Raw genomic sequence first — 20,603 nt, 5'->3', positions numbered from 1 at the left:
GATTAAACTGTCTATTGTCACAGATTAAGAATGGGGAAAGGGAAAATACAGATAGATATGTAGTTCCTCCCAAGTGCGTGTGCTACTCTATTCTTTGGGCTGCATACAAAGAGAGATCAATCAATGTATAGGCATAAAAAGATTGCCAAAATTGTTTGGAGCACATCCTCCTTATTCTGTGACATTCCATTCCCTCTACAGCCTCTCAGTTGGCTTGAATTAGGTCAAAGAAAGATCTTTTTGCTTATGTGGCAAGGAAGCCTTCGAGTCTAAGCAGCTTCATAGTCTTCTGTTTCAAAAGCACATGGAATAGTCCTTTTGATTAGGTATATCAAGGTAGCAATATACTGTTCCAAGAGAGTATTGGACTTGATATTGCTGCTGAACAGGTTTAATTCCAGTGTACTGGAATTAAACTGCACTGTTTTTACTTGTGATTTACTTTAATGAATGTGAAAAAGAATTGGGTTCCCTGCCTTAAGAATGTTACTGTACAGTTAATATGAAAGGCTATATAAAAAAAAGCTTAACTGCCAAATTTTTGCTGTTTGGTGGCTTTTAAACTAATTTATTCCTTTTTCATCAATGGCCTCCAGAAAACAGGATGAAATACTTTGCTAAATATATTATTTGCCGATTTTGTTTGCCTATTTCTGATTCTATGTCATATTTCAGTGGCTCCATCAGAGCTTTTATTCATTATTTGTTTTGCCTTTGGTAAAAAAAACAGAAAAAAAAGGCATATTTGTTTTATACATTCAGATTCATTTACCCACTCACATAAAAAACCCTGTAAATTGGTAATTAATATTGTAGTATCACAGTCCTTTGCTGGGCTCATATCAATACTTCACACTTCTGAGAAATTAGCTTTTTGCTGCTAACAGCTAACAAATATAGAGAGTGGCAAGGGAGCATCACTGTTACCCATGCTGTTAAATCTAAAATATGAGTGGGATGTGAAGCATTCCATGTGTTTGTTTTAATGTTGTCACCTTTGATTTTATTTGAGAGAAATAGATGAGAATAGATGAGTTATTTTCAAATTATTCTTTAAGTAAACTTCCAATAATCATGCAAAAAGGCATTAGTCTCTGGAATCTTGACTCAAGCCAGCCTCCAGTCCTGTACTATAACCACATTACAACACTGTATTTGATGCTCAGAAGCAGGATCCTGTCTGTGTAATATAATATCCAGACCTTTGGCATTTTTCCAGATATTTCACACTGAAGATTTGTGTAACTTGCTTTTCATATTTACTTTATCATCTCTTTCTCCACTGTTAATATCCAAACTTCTGTAAATTCTTTTGTATCTCCTTTTTCAGATGTTCCCCAAACAACATCCCAACTTAGTGCCAATTTGGAAAGTATTTTTCATCCTCCAGATAACTAAAGATCATTTATATGTGAAAAGCTCTAAAAACAAGATTTCTTTTGCACCACATTAAACATTACTCCAGAATGCAATAAAATGCATTTCTGATGATTGCTGTTAATATTTTTTCCAGCAGTTATTACATTGTGATGTCTCAGATACATTTTTCCATTTACAAATACATTCCAGTGTAATAGAGACCTTAGAAGACATTTGAAACTTTAACTAAAGAAGGGTTATACAAAAATAGATGTCAACGATGGCTACCTAAAACTCCATTCTTCCTCTTCCTTTAGAGGTTTGAAAATTATTTTATCATTTATTATTCACTCAGCAGTGATGAAAATATCACCAAAGACATTTGGATTTCAGAAATTTTAGATTACCTGTAGTTAGAGTTGGAAACAGATTTGGCAACTATGTGGTTAATATGTCGTGGTTTAACCCCAGCCAGCAACTAAGCACCACGCAGCCGCTTCCCCCTCCCCGTGGGGCGGGGAGGAGGGGAGAAAAAAAAAAAAAGTAAAACTCGTGGGTTGAGATAAGAACAGTTTAATAACTAAAGTAAAATAAAATACACTACTAACTAAGAATAATAATAATATAATAATAATAATTGTAATGAAAAGGAATATAACAAAAAAACCAGAAATAACACCCAAGAAAAGACAAGTGATGCACAATGCAATTGCTCACCACCCGCTGACTGGTGCCCCAGCAGTGATCCGTCCCTCCCGGCCAACTCCCCCCTGTTTATATACTGGGCATGACGTTCCATGGTATGGAATACCCCTTTGGCTAGTTCAGGTCAGCTGCCCCGGCTCTGCTCCCTCCCAGCTTTTTGCACACCTGCTTGCTGGCAGAGCAGGGGAAACTGAAAAGTCCTTGGCTTAAGATAAGCGCTACTTAGCAACAGCTAAACCATCAGAGTGTTATCAACATTATTCTCACACTAAATCCAAAACACAGCACTGTACCAGCTACTAGGAAGAAAATTAACTCTATCCCAGCCTAAACCAGGACAATATTTAATGGCAGTTCTGCCAACTTTCAGCTCATGTTATCGTGTATAAACTAGTTTTTCAAGTGTATCTCATTGTTTATGGCACCAACACCTCACTAAAGCAATAGGATCAGAATTTCACCAGATCAAAACTTCAGATCTGGTCTGGATAAAGGTGCACCCATAACATTCCTTTAATCCTATCATTTTCTATATCCTGTAAAATATATTTGGCATACAATTTGGAGTTTTGTTAACTAGAAGAGAAAGAGGTCTCTTACTATTTAGGGGTTAGTGGAAACCTAATTTAGTTCATGTTACAAGTTCAATCCCTTGGATTCCACTGTAATTTATAATTAAAGCTAAGTAAAAAAAAGTTCTTAATATTAATGCATTGTATTTATGCATATGCAATTTTGTTATGTAATCATGCTGAGAAAGGAAGCTGTGTTATCAAAAATAGAGGAGCAGCTGTTTAAGCACAGCCTATTAAAATGGACATAAACTTGTGTAAACTTCAAGACTATTCTAACCTTTTTGTCATAACTTGATATCCACTCTTACAGTATGTGCAGCATAGACTTTGCAAAAAATGTGAAGTTTTCTTCTTTTTTGTAGACATTTCCCTAGATAAAAAAGAATAACTGTTTTCCTTATTTGTGTACAAACTCTTTCTTGTGCTGAATATCTCTTTTAGAAAACCTCAATAAGTTACTGGTATTCCAGATATGTTTGTGATGGGCTTGCATTGAAATACTCTGAAACTCTTTTCTCCTTAAGTTCCCTTTCTGAAAAGTCTCAGTGGTTACAGTTTGAAGTGGGTTGGACTATAGTATCATGAAAAGCTGGAGGGCTTTAAACCCTCTAGTCCTCCGAGTTTTTTATATTCTAAAAGGGTTGATAAACTCCAGAAGAATAAAAGACAGCAAAGAAATGCATCATCACAGCATTTGTGGAATTCAAAGAATAGCTGTCAGAGATGGAGGCTTTAAAATGAAGAGCTCATTTACATGGAAAGGGCTTCTCAAATTACCTGCAGCTTTCTTCACTAACTCTGAATATTTCCTTACTCTAAGCATTCAGAGGAGAGCTGTGAATCAATTAACTTTTATCTTAAAGATGTTCTAAGTGCCTTATACCTTCCTCTTCTTCTAAAAGGCAAATTAAGAATGATTATTGACAAGATAGATGACTTATGTTTATATTATATAGCGGTGAGATGGGGAGTGATAGTTAATCATAGAACATGCACCTTTTCTCTTTCCATCCATTGCTTGAAATATTCACCTGTCCCCATCTCAAAGACAATCTGGTAGTAAAAAAAGTTACTTTGTGTAACAGATCAGTGTATAATGCTTAAATTTCTCTTTTGCTTATCTTACTCTTAGAGAGCCATCAAAAGACTGTACCTTTACCATCCAAGTGCTCAGTTCCTCTTAATTCATGCAGCGGCAGCAAAAAGTGACATACATCTTTTTATAGAAGTGTATTTCATCAAATAAAAACAATTTATTGCAAGTTCTTCATGTAACAGTGAGGGCATCATAAGGCAGAAAATGCACCTTTACTAAGGCCTTCCTGAAAAGATCTTTGATACCTTACTGACTTGCCATTAATGACAGACTGACAAAGTTCCTCCATATAAAAAGAGAAGATCAATCTGAATTGCCAATATATTTTCTTTGTACTCTGTTTTCCATCTTTCTCATATAAAAAAAATGAAATTAAATACATTTCAGAGAAAGCTATACTTAGTTGCCTGGAATGGAAAAATTAGTTGAAGCAGTTAATGTTTTATAGTGGAAAGTGTTATCCAGCATATAAGTACATTTTCTTTAAATATACTGCCCATGAAATCTCCTTTCTTTTACCTGGTGCCCTCTTGAGCCTAAATCTGTCTTTGAATAGGAATTTTTCATGTGTCTGTGGTGGGTTAACCTTGGCTGGCTGCCAGGCACCCACCAAGTCATTCTCTCACTCTCCCACCTCAACAGGACAGGGGGAGAAAATAAGATGAAAAAGCTTGTGGGTAGAGATAAAAACAGGGAGATGACTCAGCAATTACCATCACAGGCAAAACAGATTCAACTTGGGGAAAATTAATTTCATTTATTACCAATTAAAAATAGAGGAGCATAGGGAGAAGCAAAAACAAAACTAAAAAAAACTTCCCCTCACCCCCCACCCCTTCTTACCAGGCTCAACTTCACTCCATCACTCCAGACTCTTCTACCTCCTGCCCCACCGAGTGGCACAGGGAGGATGGGGAATGGAGGTTGCAGTCGGTTCATAACATTTCATCTCTGCCACTCCTTCCTTACACTTTTCTCCTGCTCCAGCATGGGGTCCCTACCACAGGCTGCAGTTCTTCAAGAACTGCTCCAACGTGGGTCCTTTCCATGGGGTGCAGTCCTTCAGGAACAGACTGCTCCAGCATGGGTCCCCCATGGGGCCACAGGTCCTGCCAGAAAACCTGCTCCTGCGTGGGCTCCTCTCCACGGGCAGCAGTTCCTGCTGGGAGCCTGCTCTTGCGTGGGCTCTTCACAGGCTGCACCTTCCTTCAGGGCATATCCACCTGCTCTGGTGTGGAGTCCTCCACAGGCTGCTCCACTGTGGACCTCCATGGGCTGCAGGGGGACAACCTGCGTGTCACCATGGTCTTCACCACGAGCTGCAAGGGAATCTCTGCTCCGGTGCCTGGAGCACCTCCTCCCCTTCCTTCTTCACGGACCTTGGTGTCTGCAGAGTTGTTCCTCTCACATATTCTCACTCCTCTCTCTCCCAGCTGCTGTTGCGCAGTGTTTTTTATCCTTTCTTAAATATGTTATCACAGAGGCACTACCAACATCGCTGATTGGCTCAGCTTTGGCCAGTGGCAGGTCTGTCTTGGAGCCAGCTGGAACTGGCTCTGTCTGACATGGGGGAAGCCTCTGGTATCTTCTCACAGATGCCACCCCTGCAGCCCCTCCCACTACCAAAACCTTGCCACGTAAACCCAATACACGCTCCTTACAAAATTAAAATAAAATTAAAAAATCTTTTCTTCTTTCCATTCCTTTTCTTCCTTTTAGACTCCAGGTGGAAGACCCTTGTAGATGGGCAGAATGCCTCATAACCAAGCTTTCTTTCATGTTTTTATTCTGTGATACTACATCACAGTGACATTAGCACAAAGGACAAGTGCAAAACCTTTGAGCTGAGTTTCTCTTCAAAGTGCCACTGAGAGCTTATTTCCCTCCAACATAAGCTATCAAAGTATCCAGTGAAATGAAGCATCTACCTTTAAAGTTTATCAAAATAGGTCTTTGTAGATAGGCAGTCATGCTTTCTCCTAGGATTGCATCAATTTTTTAAGCTATGTGTGATGCAGGCATCCCACAAAGGGAGCAGATTGTTGTGTTTTGAAATGTATATGTACATAAAATTCTAATTTGAAATCAATGCAACAGTTTCACCTCTTGTTAATGGTTAAGTCCTATAGCATGCTGCCTCCATAAACTTTGTTTCTGATTTCATGCTCAGTAGAAATTTTCATAGCTTTAAAGCAGACCTAATAAATTTCAGGCATATGTTGCATCACATTTGTTCATCTAATTAGTTAAGGAATTAGTGTATTGATTAAACAGAAGGGGTTTTTTTATTTTGTTTTTCTGATTATGATTTTTCTGGGGTTTTTTTTCAGAATTCAGGGTCTGTTCACAATTGTAGACCTCAAGTAAAATCTAGGACAGAGAAAAATAAAAGTAATGTGGAAAGAACATAATTGTTAAATGCATATTTTTTAGAACATCTTCCCTTTTACAACATAATTGAAGTATTACTTAAAGGACCCATAACATTAAAAGAAATTGAGTTGCATATATGATTAATTCATGTAGTGGGAAGCTGCTTATAAAGAATGCAATTTTATACATATGATCTTGAAATGAATAAAGCAACTTTTAATTTTGTCATTTCCCTTATAAATGTGGAATGCAATTAACAATAATCTTGGCGGACAAGCAAGGCTCTAACATAAAAATCTGATTACAAAATAAATATATACTATTAACAGACTCAAAATATGATAAAAAGGATTTTTCAATATGTGAAGACTAGTGAAATATTCAGAAATGTTAATTTAACACACATGTAAAACTGTCCAAAGATCTAATTTTCTCTGGAATATGTTTTTTTCTATCAGAACTTTACCTGAAATTTCACACTGTGTTTTAATTCAATAAATATATGTAATAATACCTACACGTCAGCTTTTTAAAGCCCCAGCTACTTCTAACTGATCACTTCCACTTCAGCTGGAATTTGTGGTGCAGTTTCATGTTACATGTAATCCCATTTTACTATGGGTTGCTGCTGAGAGGGGCAGTCACACTTTCTCTCTCCCTCTTGCGCCAACCACACAACCCTTCTGTTTCCTATGTACAAACGTTACATGGCCATTTTGCAAATGAGGTCTGTCTGGTGTCCCAGTGGAAATCTAACCCTTTTGATGGTGCTCAGTGGATGTACTTAAAGTGGCAGGCATCCATATACTCCTCTGTGAACCACAGACAAACTCAGGCTGTTTCTTCTCCTTTTCAGGCAGCCTTCTTTCTCCATGTGTGTTTCTTATCTTTTCCCATTCTCTACTGAAAAAAACTTCATTCATTCCCAGTTGCTTCCCTCTGCTGCTCTTTCCAAAAATGGTTCCCAGGGAAGGTTTCATCCATGCATCCATGCATCCTCTCTCTGGGAAGCTGCATCTGGGCCACATGCATTTCACAAAGCAGGTGGTGATTTCTTAATAAAATATATGCACTGACGTGATGTGTGTGGGTATATTACATATATACATTTTTAAGAGTATAGTCATCTGTGCTTTGAGTGATAACACCTATAAACTTATATGTGAGACCTAACAAAATCATAATGAGAAAAAGGGAAGTTTGGGAATCATGTGTCAGAGCCATGGAAATGATTAAGGAGAATCTTTCATATGAGGAGAGGTTGGGAGAGATGGGACTCTTCAGCCTGGAGAAGAGAAGGCTCAGGGGGAATCTTATCAATGAGTATAAGTACCTGATGGGAGGGAATGAAGATGAGGGAGCCAGACCCTTCTCAGTAGTGCCCACTGATAGGACAAGAGGCAATGGGCACAAATTAAAAAACATGAAATTCCATCTGGACACAAAAAACCCACTTTTTTACTGTGAGGCTGGTCAAACACTGAGACAGGTTGCCCAGAGGGGCTGTGGAGTCTCCATCTGTGGAGATATTCAAAGGCCATCTGGACTCGGTCCTGTGCAACCTGCTCTAGCTGACCCTGTTTGAGCAGGAGGGGTGGACTAGATGATCTCAAAAGGTCCCTTTCAACCTCAGTGATTCTGTGATTCTGTGATTCTGTCTTCTAAATAATTCTAAAGACAGACATTTTCCTATAAATATAAATATATTTTTTAAAGGCACTGTTTCAAACAAATAGGGAACTAGAAGATTATTTGAAAATACTTGAAAACAAACAGGGATCTTTTTAAAACTCTTTTTCATCTGTGATTCCTGAATGATTTACTCCAGGCTTTTCAAAATAATTCTATAATAGGATAAGATGTTGCCTGATAAATTTCTGTTAGACTGGCTTTCTTAAAGTGAAGAAAATTAGGCTTGAAAAATAGGCTTCATATGAAAAAAACCCTTCAAATTAAGTCTTGAAAAATTCTCTGATCAAGTCTGGCAAGCACTTGATGAATTATGAACAGGTTAATAAGAAACAATTTGAGGAGATATACATATAATTGTGATACCTTGATCCAGTTTTAGGATTAATCAGCTGGTCTTGTGAGTAAAAATTACACTTTTCTCATAGAATATATTTCTAATTTACCTGATAAATTGAAAGATGTCCTTTGAAATTATAAGAAGTTAGCATTAATCAATCACTTTTAATGCTTATTATCTTTGTTTCATCTTTTTTTGTTTCCTAGTCTTATCTAGTTGTTGTTTTATATTAATCCATTGCAAACTAGCTGTCTTAGTGTTTCTCAGCTAAATGTCTCAAAAGGTTAAGGGGAAAAAAACCCTCTTATGATATGGAACTAAGGAGTGACTCTTCTCAAAGCAGGCTGTACCAAGAGAAAGCAACTGTGATTCTTGTCTGTAACATAGGCTTCAACCTTAATTCAGAAACACCCCTGTTCTTCAGATGTCTGCGTAAGCAGTCTTTCAACCACCACTGGTGGAAGTGTGCCTGAATACACAACTGACCTCACTTAGCCTCCTCTGAAGTGCTTGCCATGTTGTTATCTATTTTTTGCCTTGACTTTTTAAACTTCTTTCTCTGTGGCTACCTAAGCCCTACGTTATCTTTCTATCTCCATCTCGTCAACTCCCCATATCTTTAATTGTCTGGTCTGAAACTCCATCTCTCTGCACACACGCTCTCTAAAGTTCCCCATTCACTCCAAATTAATTTTATCACATTTCTGTGATGGAGTTGGTTAACTGCATAACGATGAGGACAAAATTTACTGGTGGAGAACACTCCATGAAACCTATATTGGCAACCAAAAATCATGAAGAGCAGAAACAGCTTTCCTACCATAGTGGTCATATGGATGACCACTGTCAACTTGTAGAGAGTGTGGATCAGGGCTAAGCAAGGCATCCCACTCTGACATTGCACAGTGGACAAGGGGGTGAGCAAACTCCAGAGGTTTGGTGTTCTCCTTCAGCTGCTTCTGAAGATTATGCCCTTACAGCCCAGCTCTGCTTCCAGGTGCAGAGTGTAGCTCCCATGAGGAGGGTGCTTCAGCTGTTTTTTCTGCCCCTGGAAAGACATCAGACTTGCAAGGTTGGCCCAAGGCATAACTGGGATATACTTACACAACAGTTTTGAGCATCTCTGGCTTATAGCCACTCTTAGGCATGCCTGTGAACAGCTATTTGGGGATAGGCACAGTCTCAGCTTCCTCACGGAAGAATGGGGCACATACTCTACCTAATGAGGATGCTCACTGGAGGTTGTACAGAGAGGCACATGCTAGCAACGTATTTGTCAGTGAGTGCTTGTGGGAGAATGGAGGACAAAAATTCTGTCCATAATGTAAATATTGGTTCAAAATCAAGAATTGGTGTCCTAGACTTCTTTCTGTTGCTGTGGATTATGTATCATCTTAGTATGTCTTTGTTACATACTGTGTGTGTTTCCAATGGCTAGAAAGTCTGTCATGAAGAGTTTAAGAAGATGGTTATGATAATAATGTTAAAATGTGTTTGGGGAAAAGTTGTAACAAGGGCATTAATTTGCTATGGGGAGGTATATAGTGCAAGATATTGTGGATAATTGTGGTTTTAGCACCTGAGGATGAGCAAAGTCAATGCCTTTAAATCCCAACAATCTGAGTTGGTGGATTATCTTGCTTACTTGAAAAAAATGTTTGTCTGACTGCAGGCATGGAACCCGTTGTGCTGGAGAAGTGGCAGCCACTGCAAACAACTCACACTGCACAGTAGGAATCGCCTTTAATGCCAAGATTGGAGGTATGTGAAACAGTCTCCCACAAAAAAAAAAAAGTAACTAAAGAGTCATTTGTACCAAATGGTACATTCAGAGCTTTCTAAACAAAAGGAGGAGATTTGTATAGATAACAATTGTACTTGTAGCATGGTAGTTAAATACCAATACTGAAGGAACCTCTCAGTAAACACAGAAAAATAGAAAGCAAGGCTTTTGATAAAAACACAAACCCCAGAACTCGGACTTTTGGGTTTTCTCACAAATTCAAAGCTTTAACTGAGCTTTGACAAATCAGAAGTAAATGTACACATCACCAATATTTGTTTGCATATTGATCCCAAACAAAACACTGACATAGTTGTAAAACTAAAAACATTTTTGTGTTGTTTGGCTGTGGTTGGAGAGTATCTTCTTTTGATCCCTGTGTGTGATCAGATTATTACCTGAAATATGAGATTTGATTGCAGTTTTTTATTCTGTTCAGCCAAGAGATTCCAAGTGATTTCTATCAATACTTAGTCAATGGCTGCTTAATTAAAACCTTTAGCTTGGTTCTTGAAATGACTGTCAAAATGTCATGTAAATATCTCCTAGGCTGTAGCCTGCCTGTGCCAGTTTTTAACACTTCAAGTGAAGTTTTACTCTGTATTTTTAATGAAATCATGGGACTGGTATATTGGCTTTCAGTAAAAACATCTACAGCTCAAACGCATTAACTGTTGATTTTCTGCCCCAAAATAGACACCATCTGTGAAAAAAGAAACACATTTACCTACATATACTATAGACAACAGTTAAAAAATATGAGCAGGCATACTTGAGGCCATGTTTCCACAATTAATAGTACTGTATCTGATCAGGAGCTGCCCCCATGTCAGACGGAGCAAGTTTCAGCTGCTGCCCAAAGCTGAGCCAATCAGCGACATTGGTAGTGCCTCTATGATAACATATTTAAGAAAGGGTAAAAAATGCTGTGCAACAGCAGCTGGGAGAGAGAGAAGTGAGAAAATGTGGGAGGAACAACCCTGCAGACACCAAGGTCAGTGAAGAAGGAGGGGGAGGAGGTGCTCCAGGCGCTGGAGCAGAGATTCCCCTGCAGCCTGTGGTGAAGACCATGGTGATGCAGGTTGTCCCGCTTTAGCCCATGAAGGTCCACGGTGGAGCAGATATCCACCCTGCAGCCCATGGAGGACCCCATGCCGGAGCAGGTGGATGTTCCCTGAAAGAAGCTGTGACCCTGTGGAGAGCCTGCGCTAGAGCAGGCTCCTGGCAGGAACTGCAGCCTGTGGAGAGGAGCCCACGCAGGAGCAGGTTTTCTAGCAGGACTTGTGACCCTGCAGGGGACCCACGCTGGAGCAGTCTGTTCCTGAAGGACTGCACCCCATGGAAAGGACCCATGCTGGAGCAGTTCGTGAAGAACTGCAGCCTGTTGGAGGGACCCCATGCTGGAGCAGGGGAACAGTATGAAGAGGAAGGAGTGGCAGAGATGAAATGTTATGAACTGACCTTAATCCCCGTTCCCCATCCCCCCTGCTCCACTTGGGGGGGGAGGAGGTAGAAGAGTCAGGAGTGAAGTTGAGCCTGGGAAGAAGGCAAGGGTGGGGGGTGAGGGGAAGGTGTTTTTAGGGTTTTTTTTGTTTCTCACTATTCTAATCTATTTTTAATTGGCAATAAATTAAATTAATCTTCCCCAAGTCGAGCCTGTTTTGCCCATGATGGTAATTGATGAGTGATCTCCCTGTCCTTATCTCAATCGATGAGCTTTTTTGTCGTATTTTTCTCCCCCTGTCCTGTTGATAAGGGGGAGTGATAGAGTGGCTTGGTGGGCACCTGGCAGCTTGCCAAGGTCAACCCACCACAAGAATCTAACAACAGCCTTCAAGAGACTTCATTGATCTAAATGAAATAAAAATGGTATCTATCTACTCTGCTTAACACAGTGCTTCTGCAGAGCCATCAGTAACACTGTTGTTTAAAGAAAGCTGGAAAATACTATAGTGGCAGCTGTATAAACCTCACTTGACATAATATACCACCCTTATAAAGTATCATCTCAAACAGAAGTCCTCAGGAGACCCAGTAGATAGATAATCTGCTGAAAATCAGAAGCAAGAGGGAATTCTAGGGTATTGGGAAGGGAGGTTAAGCTTCCCCTTCTACTAGGTGTATATGTTTAAGTGAGAAATATAAACATTTCAAGGTTCAAGTCTTTTTTTAAGTTTTCTTTAGTATAAAAGTTTCTTGTTAAAGTTCAAAGGCTATACAGTGGATAAAATGACTTGTAGATAATTCTTAAAACTTGAAGAAAGACAAAAATATTAATTCCTATTTGTATTTTTTTCACATAGAAGCATTTTTTTCATCAGGGAAACACATATCCAGATTGATTTTTTTTTTTACAATAGAGATCTTTATGATCATTCAGTCAATGTCCTACACAACAATTTTCTCAGGGGGAAAAAAAAAAAAGCACTTTGAGTTTGGTTGTCCTGTTCATTGTATCTTTTGTTCTGAAGGTGTACGGATGCTGGATGGAGATGTGACAGACATGGTAGAAGCAAAGTCTCTGAGCCTTAATCCCCAACACATCCACATCTACAGTGCCAGCTGGGGGCCTGATGATGATGGTAAGACTGTGGATGGACCTGCTTCTCTAGCACGTCAGGCCTTTGAGAATGGCATCAGAATGGTAGGTTGGCATCAAAGTGCATATCCTGGATCTGCTCTTGTGTGCGGGGGTAAGGGTACATGTGCCCAGTATGTACAAGTGCACTGCACCGGGAAGAGTCATATTCTTAAGGAAAGAAGAAAAGTTTCATTTGTGTAAAATGAAAAATACATTTCCATTCTATAGCAACTAGATGTTCAATCCTTCCTGAAGTATCAGCTAACTTTCTTCATTGTCAATTGGAATATATCATCCTCAGTGTCCTTTAAAACTGCCCTGAGGTAATAATGTAATTCTGCAAGAAAAGCTAAGACTGAAAAATGATACTTTGCACAGCAGTGCCAAATCATCAATTCTAAATTGCTATGAAATTATAAAACAAAAGCCTTTGAATTTTTCCTTCATCCTTCCTTCCTTTTGTTGTTCTGTTTTAATTAATTTCTTAATGGAAATTTGATAGATTTAATAGGAAACTGGGAGCTAAAAAAAATCTGCACTCGTTTCTTTTAGAGTGTATGTCTAATCTCAGAGATCATTCACCCTTTTTATAACTTACATATGCATTTCTCTAACAGTTTGTACAACTGCAGTTTCTGTGTGATATAGTCCAGAGAGCTTCAATAGTACAATACACAAATATCCCTATGTGAAAAAATATAAGACCTTTTCAATTTTCTTTAATAAATAACTGTCAAACAAATAAGACCACAGAAGGAAATGAGCAGTTAGAGGAAATTTGATGTCAGAGGCCAATTTTTAATTCTTCCTTTCACCCTCCTGCATGTTAAATAGATCAGGGAATTCCTGGTCTTCCAGTGCTCACACCTCTTTCCAGTATATAGGATTGGATGGAAAGCATTTTAAAGCTCTGCACTTGAAGGTTTGAGCATTATTTTGAATGCAGCAGAAGACTTTCTAGTTCAATGGTGAGTGGCTCTAGGATCAGAAAAGAGGAGATTAGTACAAAACATTTATTTGAAGAGGCTGAAACTGTTGGACTAATACTGGAACATAGTAACACTGTACAGCAAAATAGGAAAGTGCAGCTATTATTTAAGTCAATAGGAATTTTAACCTGATGTGTCAAGACTGATTTTAGCAAACTGTAGCTAACATTCAGCCTGGAAGACTTGTGTCTTGTGTAAGAGACAGTGTCTGCCATTGAGAGATTATATTAATTTAAGATATACCATAAAAAGTGATCGTAACAGGAAACAAGGTGTAGAGGGATAATAGAAAAAGTTACAAGAGCATCTGGTCAAGCTGACAGTCTGTATGGACAGTTCAGTGTTTCAGGTGATTTACAGTATACTTGACTATAAGTTGTAAATAAATACAACATAAAATTAATACCCACTATCACCGTAACCATTGTATTGCAGCACAAGCCTAGGAGCTGTGAATTCTTCAGTTCTAGTCACAGCTGTGTCACTGGTTTGTTTTTGCTTCCTCGGTAAAGTTGCATGAATTGCTTACTTTCCCCCTGCCCCCCCGCAATGTGGATAATAATACGTGTGCACCTATCTGACAGGTGTGTTATGAAGAGCAATTACTGAAATGCTAAACTAATGACAAGGACTGTGTGCATCCTATGCTATGTAATGTTAAAAACATGTTTCATAAAATTCAGTATTGTGAATGCTTTACCAACCATGCAGCAACGGACCACTGCCTTCCTTTCATTTGGTCATATGATGACCATTCAGTGTAGAGCTGCAGACTTACACTTTTGCTTGTTGTACAGTATGTAACATGTTAAGCCTAGCATAACAAAATACTCAAGCATGTACTTTATCCTGTGAGAAATTCCAGGGGCTTAGCAGTTAAACAGATTTAGGGACTCTGATTCTGCCCCCAGAGACCTCTGCCATATTTAATAATCATTATTAGAATAGTTGTTCATAGAGCAATTGTCGTGGTTTAACCCCAGTCAGCAACTCAGCACCATGCAGCCGTTTCCCCCTCCCCCTCCCAGTGGGGTGAGGAGGAGGAAAGCAAAGGAAAAAAAAAGTAAAACTCGTGGGTTGAGATAAGAACAGTTTAATAACTAAAGTAAAATATAATACTAACAATAGTAATAATGAAATATAATAATAATAGTAATGAAAAGGAATGCAACAAAAAAAAAGGGGGGGGGGGGGGAAGGAAAAAACCCAGTGATGCACAATGCAATTGCTCACCACCCACTGACCAATGCCCAGTTAGTTCCCGAACCGCGATCCGCACCTCCCGGCCAACTCCCCCCTGTTTATATACTGGGCATGGCATTCCATGGTATGGAATATCCCTTTGGCTAGTTCAGGTCAGCTGCCCTGGCTCTGCTCCCTCCCAGCTTCTTGCACACCTGCTTGCTGGCAGAGCATGGGAAACTGAAAAGTCCTTGGCTTAAGATAAGCGCTACTTAGCAACAACTAAAACATCAGAGCGTTATCAACATCATTCTCACACTAAAACCAAAACCCAGCACTGTACCAGCTACTAAAAAGAAAGTTAACTCTGTCCCAGCCGAAACCAGGACAGCAATATAACTAATCTGTGAGAAGGCTGAATGCATCTCCATTATTGCTTCCCATGCATTGTCACTTCTCCTTTCAGCTGGAATATCAGCAAACCCTAGCACCCCACTACAGTGTACTAAATTTAAGAAGGATGTGAAGGTCCTTGAATGCATCCAGAGGAGGGCACCAAAGCTGGTGAAAGGGCTGGAAGGCATGTCCTATGAGGAGTGGCTAAGGACTCTGAGTTTGTCTAGTTTGGAGAGAAGGAGGCTGAGGGGCGACCTCATTGCTCTCTGCAGCTTCCTGAGGAGGGGAAGTGGAGAGGGAGGTGCTGAGCTCTTCTCCCTGGTATCCAGTGACAGGACGCATGGGAATGGCTCAAAGCTGCACCAGAGGAGGTTTAGACTTGACATTAGGAAACATTTCTTTACCAAGAGGGTGGTCAAACACTGGAACAGGCTTCCTAGAGAGGTGGTCGATGCCCCATGCCTGTCAGTGTTTAAGAGGCATTTGGACAATGCCCTTGATAACATGCTTTAACTTTTGGTCAGCCCTGAAGTGGTCAGGCAGTTGGACTAGATGATCATTGTAGGTCCCTTCCAACGAGAACTATTCTATTCTGTTTGTTCTATTCTACTCTTTGACAATGACCACACAGAAGAAAAACCAATAAAGTGTTGAAGAGACACTACTGGAACTGCAGGACACAAGGGAGGTTGAACAAAATAAATTTTATATTTAAACATATGTATGTTTTAGTTTAAATATTATATTTCATGTGGATTAGGCAATCATGAAAAGTTTAGCCCATTTTTCTATATCTGAAGAACTCAGCCATTTTCTCATCAAAATTTCAAACTCCGGATAAATCTGGTATAAATCAAGAGTATAGATTAATTTTCCATGGGCAAGGATCTACCTACAAGCATTATTATTCCATTATTATTATAGCTGTAATATGAGAGAATACCCTACAGGCCACAAATAAACTTCATTTTACTACTACATTGTCCTGTGTTTTCATAGGCACCAATATATAATGGAAACATAGTATTTTATTTTAGACATCTGAGCAGGTCTTTTTTCTGAGAACATGGCAGAAAAATAGCTTGCTATATTTCTTGACACAAGTAAATTTTTTTATTATTTTTTTTAATGATTGAACTTTTATTACATTTTGTCAGCCTTCTTTTGTTCTGCCCAAAGTGGCTCATGCAGAGTTGAACAGATTTAAATATTTCCATGTATTTGGAAATGTTGTCTAGCTCTGACTATGAGAGCTTTTTCATTTCTGCTAAGGAAATAAAAGTTCTTTTCAAAACTTATATAAAACTGTGATAGTTTTGAAAATCATACTAATAAGAAAAAGAAAATTATTAAGGTTAATACTTCTCTAATTTTCGTTCTTTAAAATGTAAAATATACTGAAAGGCTTTACATTTATGTCTCAGTCATCACCTTACTTCCTTACTTAGAGGCTTAGTTTGCAGGCCAAAAATAATTTTAAGATGAATGTTTTCCATGTTCTCTTTAATAAAGCATGCCTTTCAGTTTTCAGATAAAGGTATCCTTTCTATTTTTCTTTACACTGTCATAAGATGTTGAATTTTAAAAGATGAAGCAAACAGGAGAAGAAGAGGCAAATTGTCTCTGTGCCAAAAATCAGATCATTGTCCAAGGTAAAGAATGGATAAATACCCTGCCAAACACTGATTTCCCCAAGCAGTCACAGTAATTGCACAAATAATAATAGGAGGACAAAAATGCATATTATGCTGTGTACAGAACTTGACCTTCCTTTTTTTGAAATATTGAACTGAACAATAACTATTACATCTAGTACCTGTGAATTAAAGCAACATTGGTACAGAAAAGTTTGAAAAGACTTTCTTTCAGATCTATACAAAGGTTCAAGATTGATATTCATTTATTCTGCATATACAGGCACAACTGGATATTAATTTTTTAAAAAACAGGACAGAAAAAAGTACAGTCAAGATTTTTTAAATGGATCTGAAAAGGAAAGTATGCTTGTTTTTTTTATTTTGGAAAATTAGAGGTGGTGCTGAATAATAATTAATTAAAGTATAATTAAACTGACTTATCTTTTTTTTATTAAATTAATGAAGTAAAAATGAAATGGATGCAAGAGCCACAGTTTCTTATTCAGTGTGATGTGAGACTGGGATCCTTGAAAAAAATGCCTAGTTTAACTTTAGCTCTTATTCCAATTAACAGCTCATGCAGAGTGTTTTAGAACTATTATTATTTTTAAATCTCCTGAGCTAATACGATTACTCCTTCCAAATCCGGCACAAAATAGCAAAGATAAATGACTATACATTTTTTCCATAGAGTCCCACAGAGACAGAACATGCCTTACATTGAAATACACAAATCTATTTCAAGAAAGGATACAGAATAATAACTGAATTTATGAAATGAAAACGTACGTCAGAATTAAATATGCTTTAAAATTTTACCCAGCATCAGGGCAAAGGAAGACGAAAGGAATTTTTAAACCTGTCTCAAGTACAATGATTTTCTGTCATCTTTAGGATATTTTGTTTAATTCTATTAAATTTACATACTTTGAGACTTTTACTAATAAACAATGTCTATGCAAATAGCAAAGCTCCCTTTATATCATACTTACAGCTGACAAAGTCCTATTTTTTTGAAATGATGTTGTTATAAGGATGAAAAATTCTGGAAGCCTGTTTTAAATATAAATATATTATAAGTTGTAGACCTAATAACCTCGAAAAAAATTCCATTATACTCACACAAAACTTGCCTGAAAAAATAAAACAAAAGGCAATATGTCCAAAATTAACATATTCAAGATAAGATTGGATATATGACATCACATAGCACCCTGTGTTCAAAAATAAATAGGCTTAGCATTGCAACTGTTGTGGTTTAACCCCAGCCGGAATCTAAGCACCACACAGCTACTCGCTCACTCCCCCCACCCAGTGGGATGGGGGAGAGAATCGGAAAAAAAATAAACTCATGGGTTGAGATAAAGACAGTTTAATAGGACAGAAAGGAAGAAAAATAATAATAATGATACTACTAATAATAAAATGACAATAATAATACTAAAAGAATTAGAATATACAAAACAAGTGATGCACAATGCAATGGCTCACCACTCGCTGACTGATGCCCAGTTAGTTCCTGAGCAGCAATCTGCTCCTCCCAGCCAACTCCCTCAGTTTATCTACTGGGCATGATGTCATATGGTATGGAATATCCCTTTGGCCAGTTTGGGTCAGCTGTCCTGGCTGTGTCCCCTCCCAACTTCTTGTGCACCCCCAGCCTTCTTGCTGGCTGGGCATGAGAAGCTGAAAAATCCTTGACTTAGTATAAACACTACTTAGCAACAACTGAAAACATCAGTGTGTTATCAACATTATTCTCACACTAAATCCAAAACACAGCACTATACCAGCTACTAGGAAGAAAATTAACTCTATCCCAGCTGAAACCAGGACAGTATCCACCCCTTACTCTATACCATCTACATCATGTCCAGGTCCCACACTTTCTGATACATTTTCAATTAATCACCACCACTTTTCCTGTCTTTTGATACATATACACACAGATATCATTCCCTTAGTCTATAGGCCTTTAAAATGTCCATTTAAATGTCCCTTTAAAATGTTCGCTGAGTTCATTCAGTCCATGACTTTGGACTCCATCTGTCATAACAGTCTGTCTGGGCAGGAGGGATGGTGCAACAGGATCAGGCTTTGGTGTGGTGCAGCGGGCGGGTGACATTGGGTGCAGCAGGAGGATGGTGTGTAGTGTTGGATTGTTGCATGCTAAAATCAGTCCTGGTTCCATCACTACTGCACTTCACTCAGTTTTTGTCAAAGTTCATTCTTCATTAATCTGGGTGATTCTTACTGTAATACCATTAATATAGCATATAACAACTATAGTAGTGATGACATAGAGTGGCAGGGTTATATAGCAATCAACATCATACAATTTAATTCACTGGCTATTCTCACCTAAAATCAAATCTCCTTGAGGCACACATCGGACTTCCCCATCCTTCCGCATCACCCACCAAGTGCACCCAGGCCCTTGAGCAAAAGCAATCCCACGAATGGGTTTGCCTTTGCCTGAGGCAGGAGTAACCCAAACTGTCTTCCCTAGCATATTTTTTATGTGCACTACAGGGACTTTATCCCCTTCTACAGTACGTAAAAGTTCTGATTGGGCAGGGCCAGCTCGATTGACAGATCCTCTAGTGTTGACTAACCAGGTGGCCTTTGCTAGATGTGTATCCCAATGTTTGAAAATCCCACCACCCATTGCTCTCAGTGTAGTCTTTAACAACCCATTGTATCGCTCGATTTTCCCTGAGGCTGGTGCATGATAGGGGATGTGATACACCCACTCAATGCCATGCTCTTTGGCCCAGGTGTCTATGAGGTTGTTCCGGAAATGAGTCCCGTTGTCTGACTCAATTCTTTCTGGGGTACCGTGTCGCCATAAGATTTGCTTCTCAAGGCCCAGGATAGTGTTCCGGGCGGTGGCATGGGGCATGGGATATATTTCCAGCCAGCCGGTGGTTGCTTCCACCATTGGAAGCACATGGCGCTTGCCTTGGCGGGTTTGTGGGAGTGTGATATAGTCAATCTGCCAGGCCTCTCCATATTTGTATTTCAGCCATCGTCCTCCATACCAAAGAGGCTTTAACCGCTTGGCTTCCTTAATTGCAGCGCATGTTTCACATGCATGGATAACCTGTGCGATAGTGTCCATGGTCAGGTCCACCCCTCGATCATGAGCCCATCTATATGTTGCATCTCTTCCCTGATGGCCTGAGGTGTCATGGGCCCACCGAGCCATGAATAACTCACCCTTATGCTGCCAATCCAGATCCACCTGAGCTACTTCAATCCTAGCAGCCTTGTCTACCTGCTGGTTGTTTTGATGTTCTTCAGTGGCCTGGCTCTTGGGTACGTGGGCATCTACATGACGTACTTTCACAACCAGGTTCTCTAGCCGGGCAGCAATATCTTGCCACAATGCAGCAGCCCAGATGGGTTTACCTCTGCGTTGCCAGTTACTCTGCTTCCATTGCTGCAGCCACCCCCACAGAGCATTTGCCACCATCCATGAGTCAGTATAGAGATAAAGTATTGGCCATTTTCCTCGTTCAGCAATGTCTAAAGCCAGCTGGATGGCTTTCACCTCTGCAAACTGACTCGATTCACCTTCTCCTTCCGCAGTTTCTGCAACTTGTCCTATAGGACTCCATACAGCCGCCTTCCACCTCCGATGCTTTCCCACAATGCGACAGGACCCATCAGTGAACAGGGCATATTGCCTCTCATTTTCTGGCAGTTTATTATACATTGGGGCCTCTTCAGCATGTGTCACCTCCTCCTCTGGTGATATTCCAAAATCTCTGCCTTCTGGCCAGTCCGTGATCACTTCCAGAATTCCTGGGCGACTGGGGTTTCCTATTCGAGTCCGTTGTGTGATCAGTGCAACCCACTTACTCCATGTAGCATCAGTTGCATGATGTGTAGAAGG

At 39.3% G+C, this 20,603-nt stretch overlaps 1 protein-coding gene across 1 annotated transcript in view; it reads left to right on the top strand.

Annotated features, from left to right (window-relative positions):
• Positions 1 to 20,603, top strand: part of LOC127029109 (proprotein convertase subtilisin/kexin type 5-like) — a 236,027-nt gene that overhangs the window by 130,802 nt on the left and 84,622 nt on the right. Inside the window, exons 6-7 of the mRNA XM_050914753.1 lie at positions 9,810 to 9,898; positions 12,392 to 12,564. Coding sequence (XP_050770710.1) covers positions 9,810 to 9,898; positions 12,392 to 12,564 — 262 coding nt within the window. The remainder of the gene's footprint in view (positions 1 to 9,809; positions 9,899 to 12,391; positions 12,565 to 20,603) is intronic.

The sequence above is a fragment of the Gymnogyps californianus genome, unplaced genomic scaffold (assembly GCF_018139145.2).
Source record: "Gymnogyps californianus isolate 813 unplaced genomic scaffold, ASM1813914v2 HiC_scaffold_74, whole genome shotgun sequence".
NCBI classification, from domain to species: Eukaryota; Metazoa; Chordata; class Aves; order Accipitriformes; family Cathartidae; genus Gymnogyps; species Gymnogyps californianus.
The sequence above is the reverse complement of the archived record's forward strand: the minus strand, read 5'-3'. Positions and strand labels throughout refer to the sequence as shown.